At 48.6% G+C, this 8,709-nt stretch overlaps 1 protein-coding gene across 4 annotated transcripts in view; it reads right to left on the bottom strand.

The window, feature by feature from the left end:
* Positions 1 to 202: 202 nt before the first annotated feature.
* The window catches only part of PDPK1 (3-phosphoinositide dependent protein kinase 1), a 79,027-nt gene continuing 70,520 nt past the window's right edge, over positions 203 to 8,709 (bottom strand). For all 4 annotated transcript variants that reach the window (XM_063098671.1, XM_063098672.1, XM_063098674.1 and 1 more), the window contains 3 exons: positions 7,154 to 7,211; positions 6,234 to 6,386; positions 203 to 5,830 (listed from right to left, as the gene is read on the bottom strand). In XM_063098671.1, coding sequence (XP_062954741.1) covers positions 5,714 to 5,830; positions 6,234 to 6,386; positions 7,154 to 7,211 — 328 coding nt within the window. In that variant the 3' untranslated portion in view covers positions 203 to 5,713. The remainder of the gene's footprint in view (positions 5,831 to 6,233; positions 6,387 to 7,153; positions 7,212 to 8,709) is intronic.

Here is an 8,709-nt window from a genome sequence, read left to right as displayed (position 1 = left end):
TCCCGCCCACAGGTCCTCCCCCATAAGGCGCCCGCCCCGGCGTCACGCAGAAGGCGGAAGTTCCGGTCCGGAAAAGCGGCCGGCCGTGCTCCCTTCCGGCCGGAGCGGGCCGCGCCGTGGTCCGGCGCACTAGGGCCCGGCCTCGGGCTCGCCGACCCCGCCCCGTAGCCCCGTTAAAGGAAGATCCACGCCAGCGAACGTCTACACTCTACATGCTTTTATTACAAGACTACCGAGCATACGAGGAAAATTCATCATTCGGTAATTACACCTAAAGCACAAATATTTGAAAAAGAATAAACAGATTCATTAAATTATGATATGATTAAATCATTGACCAAATAGAAAATTTATATAATAAAGCCAGAAAAAAGTTGTAAAATATAGTTTACAATAATTATTCACATTCAAGGCTGTACATCAATACATACAACAACGTGGCCCTGAACATGAATTCAATCCAAATAATTCATATATTAGAATTTAAATAACACAGACTGAACTAGAGGCCAACAATAGCCAGCAAATAACCTTATATAAGAATAAAAATACAAAAGTGTATATCCTAATATCATTGCATTATTTGTTTTCATAAGTTTTTTTTTTTTTTTTGCTTTGCCTGTACATCACAGTTACAGCTACAGACCAGGAAGAGAATATTACACATGTGCTGACTGCCACCAACCTGAAAGACAGCTAACATACTATTGATTCATCATATTTTATGTTGTTAAGGAACAGCCACAGCAGCTCTAAATACTGTAACAATTTAATTTTGCCAACGTCCAATCCAACCTATGGTCATAATAGTGGCTTTCACCAGCAAAATGACCCCTATTCGTAGTCATTCAGCCAGGTGGTTAGACTAGGGTGGGTTGGTTACACAGCTAAAAAAGGTTTGCCTTTTGTAAAAAGTTTTCTGTACATAAGTTTGGTGTTTCTTCATATTGAAGAAATGAGCTACAGGGAAAATCCAGGTATACACATAGGCTCATTCAGTTGCCCACCATGGCCATCTCAACAACAGATAAAACTGCTCTCTGCTGGGAATAGCTTCCTCTCCAGACCAGTTCTCCAAAGGCAGCCTGATATACAACCCTGCCACAGAAGCCAGTGCCCCTCATGAGCCTCTGTAAATGACTCCAGCCCTGATTCAAGGACACTTGCCACGTATGCTGCCTAAGAAGAAAGGGCCACACCCACTTGAGTCACCAACAGTTCACATTAGAAACAAAATGGAAAAAAGTGTATGGCAACAACTCCCACAACATGCTACTTTCAGCATATTCACAGCAGCTGCAACCTCTGAAGTCTCAGCAGTGAGCACCCTGGGTCTGTGGACCAGCCAGGTTGCTCACTGCTGAGGGAAGGGTCTCAAGGCATCAGAGGAGGGCAGGAGACCTAATTCTGCACAATTCAGCCATCATCTCTGGTAGTCAAATGGCACTGAGCATGGTGCCTGGAAAAATCTCTCGTGCATGCTTCCCCTCAGAATCAATGCAACCCAACTAAAGTGGAGAAATTAAGAATGCAACCAAACTTGGATGGTCGGGACTTCAAAACAACTAGGCAACCTGCAACACTGTGGGCAGGAAAGGGGGAAGAGAAGGCCTTAAATCTACACCAGCCAGGACAACCACACCATACAATGAAAGAGCCTGGCCACGGTGCTCTCCTGAAAGACAAGACCTTCTGACAGGGGTGGGGGGAATGGACAATGCATTTCTGTTAAACCCAATCATATCTACAGGGCTTCTTTTTCAAGTAGAGCCCTTGCTCTGCTACTGATTTCAAATGGCCCAATGTACTTTCTGAGTCTGTAAACTTAATAGGAAATCACTCACTAAGCATGTGGCAAGGTCAGTTCAACATTTTTTATCTCTGCTGACTGTGCAGATGCAAATTCAGTACCATTATGGACACAAAGTACAAGATTCTGAAAATATCACCAAACACTTGAAAGCCATCATAGGAGGGATGGAAGAGAACATGCAAGCATAACCGGCTTCTTGCAACGAAAATAAGAAAGGGCTCTTGGAAAGATCTGTCATAAATGGATTAGCGGTAATGACATTTTAGCATTTAAAAAAAGAGCAGTCTTATTCAAACATTCTTTGGAACACACAGCTTTAAACTGAGTTCAGAATCTGTAGGACACAACAAAGGAGGTTCTGTTACCGGAACTCTGAGCATCTAAGCATCAGAGAAAGAGAGTAGAATCTTTAAAATGAACAATCTCTGTCCCCAAAACACCACTTCTAGGGATCTAAGGGGGGGAAAAAATCAGAGTCAAAAATCAAAGATTTATAAGATTATTCATCACAGCATTATTTAAATAGTGAAAAACCAGAAACCATCTAAATGTTTTACAACAGGGAAATGGTGAGATAAAGTATGATAAAATTTACAACCATTAAACTCTACAATCATTAAAAACACATCTTCGAAGAATTACAAGGGAAAATGCTTAAGATAAAATATCACGTGAAAAAAGCTGGATGCAAAATGTATATGTTGTAAATTCCCAGTTAAGTCAAAAAAGCAAACAAATGGGGTTGGGGGGGGCGCAAGATATAGACCAAAATGTTCGCAGTGGTCTTCTCTGAGTGGTGAACCTACAGCTGACTTTTCAGAAATATTAGCTTTAAGAAAGTACAGAATCACCCAGTATACTGGCATTCTGCTGTCTGTGCCCTGGGGCTGTCTCCGCAATTCCTTCAGGCATGGGCCACAAATATCAGTGACCCAGGAGGGCTGGACTAGGTGAGGTTTCTGCCAGCTTTGGTACAACTACATGAACCATCTTTCCCAAAGCAGATTTTTAACAAGACTACACCAAGTTAAGGTTTAGAATGGTAGTCGCACTGTGGTGCCCTTCCCTGGGGTGGAGAAGCATAGCAGGCCACACAGGGACTGCTGCTGCCCTAGCTGGGACCACAGAAAAAGGGGAGGACACCACCATCAAATCCAGCTTCCTCTGCATCCCCAGAGAAAGTCAACACACAGCAGGCAGTCTGGGCTGATTGCGACCACAGCCTCCTAGCAGCCGCCTTCCCCTCTGAGCCCAGAAGCCCCCTCTCAGTAAGACACATGACTCCTGGATCTACTAAACAGCAGGGTATTATTTTTCTCTTCTTGGATAAACCCACATTTCTATTCCCATGTATGTATATCTTCTATGTATACAAACTGACATCCACATCCCTGTCTCAGAACCTAAGGCACCTGCATGCCGGGTGACGGCTCTAAGAATGGGCCGGATAAAACAAAAATTGATAGAAGTGCAGGGTAAGAAAATGCATGGGCCTCCAAAAAAAAAAAAGGAAAAAAGGGACTCCAAGTGAAGCGAAAGGCAAGCCACGAGAGAGAAGGGCACAGCTGTTACTAGCTCGGGCAGGGGCAGTCATTTCAGCTGTCGGCTGTGAGCTCAGTTCTGAACCCCTAATTCTGTGGTTCTGGAGGTTAAGACGGAGCTTGTCGGTGAAGCCCAGGAGGTAGTGGCGCTATCCAGAGGGAAGAATGCAACAGAAGATTCTCCCCAAGCAGCCCAGCCAGGCCTCAGCTCTGCTTGTTTCCCTATAACCAGATGCCCAGGACAGACTCATCCCTGTGCCTGTATGTGCGGGAGGCAAGGCAGGAAGCCACTCTTGCACACATAGATGCGGGATGTGCTGAGGAAGGTAAAACAGCATGAAGGGGAGTTAAGCCTGAACAGCAGTTCCTGAAAGAAACAGCCAAGCGACTCAAAATGCAGTCAAGCCTTTTCAAAAGCTTGGGGGAGGAGGGGGGCGCAGCCTCCGCCTGAGCCCAGAGTGTCCTGCTCACTGGAGCACCCACGAGCAGGTGCGGCAATGCCTGGCTTGCAGCTCCCGCACAGCAGGAGACAAGACCAGGCAGACACTGCCAGGGACGCCTCTGTCCCTTCACCACCCCGGCTGATGGAATGCCCATCTGCACACACACAACCCTCCTCCAGCCCCCAAGTTCAAAAAGAGCCACTCATCATTAAAACTGAGAAAGAAATCTTTTTTCTTGATTTGAACCTGCCCGGCACAACCAATGGGTCACTTGAGATAGGCGGGGGACAGGGAGAGGTGGGGGAGTCTTTTCTGAGTGGGCCTTTTGCTGGTGTCTTTGTGAAAGTCTATGGAAATGGCAAAGTTGTTCATCCCCTGGGGACATGCGGGTCAGAAGTGTGTCTGAACAGCCTGCGAAGGCAGAGGTACCACTCCTCTCCACCAGGGATCAAGGGCTGTCCCCTAGGGACAACTGGGCCGGGAGATGAAGGGCCGGCCGAGGAGCGCCCTCTGCCCAGGGAGTATCCAAGCCAAGCCAAAGACAGGCACACTGAGCCATCTCATCAGGAAGCGGTGCGCGGCGCTAAAGCAGCAAAGAGAAAGACCTGGACTGGCAGAGGCGGCCAGGAGGCCAGCTCAGGTGGGAGTATGCTGTCCTCACCTCCTGCACACAGTGAGGACGCTCTCTTCTGGGCAAAAGGCCCACTCCCTATGGGAGCAGATGGCCCACAACATGAGAAGCCTTTTAGATTTTCAGTGCAGAGATGTAGAAACTCTGAACTAGCTCTGAGAAATGCTTAACCCCAACACGAGAAGGGTGTGTGGGCCACTGGGCACCGGCGCTCCCCAGTGCTGTCAGCAGGAGACTGAGGCACCCTGGACCCGCTGATGGCGGGATTCTTTCTGACCCCCCTGACCTATCAGAGAGGTCTGCACATTTAAACCTTTCAGGATACTCTCGGGAAGGGCCGAGGCCTCACTCCACAAAGAGGCCAGCAGGCCGTCTGCTCTGGCTGGCGTCTCCACGGCACCTTCTTGTCTCACCCAGGCACGGGGCAGGATTCTCTCATACAACCACCCAGCTGGGTGCCAAGTGGGCACACTTCTGACATCGCCCCTCCTGCACATGAGCTCGATTTCCAGCCCAGAGATGGACACTGCTCAGTGGGACAAGGAAGCTGAGCCCCTGATGGGGCCTCCAACCGCAGCAGCCTGCTCCACTCATCACCTTGATGCCCTGCCTACTGCTCACCACGCGGAGTGCGCCGCCAACAAGGACCACAGAATCCTGCCACCACCAGAGCTATGCCAGGAGGCACCTGAGGGGCCCGGCCGCAGCTCATGGGCCATAAATGAGGGACACAAGAAAGAGAGCACAAGTACAAAAGCAAAGAACCCTCCCACCCACAGGGCCAGTGACCATCCCCGCAGAAGTGTGTACAAGCTCCCTCCCTCGTGAAGAGTTCCATCATCATCTGGGGGACAGAAAGAGCCAAAGACACACTGGGTCCCCTTGGCCCCAGCAGGACCAGCAGTGATCAGGGTGCAAGGACAGAGTGCAGCGAATGGTTCTGATGCTGAGTTCTGAAGCAGGCAACACCAGGTCTGTCAATTGGTCTGGGCGGGAACAGGCTGACGTGCATGGAGCTGGGTTCCACAGCACCGAGGACACATGGAAGCCTCCACAGAGCACAGAGAGCAAGCAAAGCAACCCTGAATTCCTTTTTGTTATTGGTTTTGTTCTTTGTGTGGTTGGGTATTTTTTCCTTCTCTTTTAAATAAAAAAGCTGCAAGGTTTCCGCTGTCTGCGTTCCCCTTGAGATGGCTGGCAGGTGGTCTGGAAGCGTCCCGGATGGCAGCCGAGCGCGCTGGAGCAGGTGTCCTGGCAGCAAAGGGCAGCCCAGCTGTGGGCCGGGTCACTGCACGGCAGCGTCCTGGTGGCTCTGGTATCGCTGCCTCCAAACCTCCTGGATCTTTCTGCACCACTTGTGAGCATTCCCACTTGGATCCATCAGGTAATACGTCCTGTTAGGCTGCAGAGACAGAAGCCATTTAATGTTCTCAAGGGAGTCCCACCAAAACCCACCAACCTATGAGGGGTAGGCACCATCCCATCCTGCTGCCAGCCACTTCAAGTACCTTCTGGAAGCATGTGACAGTAGGTTTTGTCACTCCACACATGTGCAGAAATTAAACATACAGGCAAATGACCCACCTTTCTAAGTCACTCCCAAACTGAAAGCAAGCACAGAGTGTCTCTCGGCCCACCTTGGGACTGAGCCATTAATGTGGGGGGCTCTGGGACATGGGAAAGGGGGAGACAGCTGTCCTGGCTGACCCCAGGTGCTCCCTCTGGTCAAACACTTGGACGCTTCCAACAGAGGCACAAAGGCCTCTGACTACGCCACAAATGAGAATCCTTACGAACAGACTCACCGTGTGGACAAAGAAAGTTTTAAAGTTCTTAGCCTCTGGTCGGAGCTCTTGTGACCACGGAATTTCTCCTTTCAGGACTTTGTTGACAGGATCCACATAGTATAAGTGTGGCCCTTCTGTGAGCAACAACTGTCGTCGTCGTGCAAATAAGCCCTGATACAAAAACAGAAAAAAAGACCCTGCTCATGAAGGCTCAGAAGCAGGTATCAACAGCACTGCTGCCTCTGAAGCAGCACTGTCCCTTAGAGTAGCGCAGGGCACAGGGACCACCACCAGCCCAGGCTCTCAGGTTAGTGAGATGGCAGCACAGACCCTGCTGCTGAGCTAATGCAGATGGCTCTGTGCACTGTCAGGGCCTCTGCTTCCCTAACCCTCAGCTCCTCTCTGAGGCCCTCGGTGGCCAGGCTAAGCCCACCTGCATGGAGATTCCCATTCCTGGAGAGGAGAAATGGCCAAGAATGAGGTCAGAAGCCTGCGCTTAAAAGGGGCCCATGTCAGCACATGGAGTTTGATATTTTCTGGCACAATTAATCCATTTAATACACAAAACATAATAAAAAGCAACCCCTAATGTTTTTAGAATACTTCTAATGAAGTATTACACTGCATGCTGGGATGTCAGACATGGCCACCTCACCCTGACAGGAGGCTGCTTGGGGATCAGAACCAGGCTCTGGGTCAGACTCGAGGCTGCAGCTCTGCTCTGCCACTCACTGCCTGCCTGTGAGCTCCCAAGCTGCTTCCCCGACTGGAATACATCTTCCTTAGCTATTAAATCTATAGATAATCTCTGAAAGGTGAACCAAGATGAAGGATGCTACGTCCAACAAGTCCTGGCAGGAACCAGAAGGCAGCCCAGCCCCGAGTCAGAGCGGGAGGAGGACAGAGACCCACGTGACAGACAGCAGGAACTGACTCACCTTTCGCTTATCCACGGGGCCCATTTTTAGTATTAAATTATTTTCTACAAACTGGTGCCTATAAAAAGAAGAAAACAAGAATGAGACATTCACATGAGAATCACAGACAGGAATTCTCCAAACTCCCTCGGGCACAGCAACATTAACTGCTGCCCCTCGCAGCTCCAGCCTTGCTTCAGCATCAGGAGGAAACTCCAAATGTAACTGAGCACATAAGCGCCCACCGCCACAGGGAACATTTAGTCCATATTTGGACCAGAGTCTACAGACACCAGAAATAGGGCCTGTTGTTATCTCCCAGCTGGCAGCATCCATACAGCAGTGCCACAGAACTGAGCAGGTAACACACATGCCATCATCACCCTAACAAAACAGCAGCAAGAGGCACAGGGCTCCCCAAAAGGTGGATGCCACTAGGACAAGACTGTCATCCTTCAGTCACCACCCCAAGCCCCTGAAAGACCTCAGCTGGACTTGGCTTAAGAACACCTTATCTGTATTTCTACCAAAGTAAGAAAAGATTTTTATGCAAATGTAGCAGGAATTTGGTAACAAAACACTTTTATTCAAATATGGAAGGAATTTCAAAGAGAAAGTTTCAAATACAGGCTTTGATTTTAATACACATTGTTAACAAGTACTCACTTTTGATTCCTGAGTTTAAAAGATTGTTTTAATGCCTGCAGGTCACCTCATTTGGTGAAAGCTGACAGTTACTGGTTTATGTTCCATCTGCTTTTACTGAAATTCCTGATCTGAGGTTCTACCATAGAAATGCTATGTTTTATATTTGAAAAAGGCTTAAGATAAGAATGTAAATATCTAAGCACATCCAAAGGCTTCCGGCACAACCCTCAGGGCAAGGAGCAATTGTATGCACACTGGCTGAGCTGATGGAGTGACATTCTCCCACCTGCCAAGCTTAACTGGCCTCACAGTCGGACCCACCCTAACCTTACCAGAACAGTATCCAGGCCACAGAGCCACCTGGGCCCTATGCAGCCTCATCACTGAGGGCCTAGCCTCAAGTACACAAACTACACAGCACCATGTGGGTTTTAAAAACAACTAGGAGTGCTGGCCTGTTAGCTCACTTGGTTGGAGCCTGGTGTTGATAACAAACACCAAGGTCAAGGGTTCAGATCCCCTTATTGGCTAGCCACCAAAAATAAGTAAATAAATAAAAACAACTAGGCATCTGAAGGAGAAGTGTGCTTTGGCCTATATGAGGGAAAGCATAATACCTCACTCCCAGACAAGGACTTAAGACAAAGAGAAAGAAATCAAGGAGATTTTTGAAAAGATGTAATGAAGAGTATCTACTGCAGCACAGAAAGTACAAGCATGAAAATAAATATGTGGATAAAACCATGGAGCCAGCAGGAAGCCCATGCCGACAGATGGGCCTTGCCACGCTGGGCTGAGGGCACTGCAAGGAGGTCCCTCCTGGTGCCCTCATGATGCACCAACATTAAGTGTCAGACATGTGAGAGAGAGAGAGAGAGAGAGGGTTTAAATACTAAATCAAGCATGAGAAGAACTGGAAGAAAAAGATA

The sequence above is a fragment of the Cynocephalus volans genome, chromosome 6 (assembly GCF_027409185.1).
Source record: "Cynocephalus volans isolate mCynVol1 chromosome 6, mCynVol1.pri, whole genome shotgun sequence".
NCBI lineage: Eukaryota > Metazoa > Chordata > Mammalia > Dermoptera > Cynocephalidae > Cynocephalus > Cynocephalus volans.
This window is presented reverse-complemented; position numbering and strand designations above follow the sequence as displayed.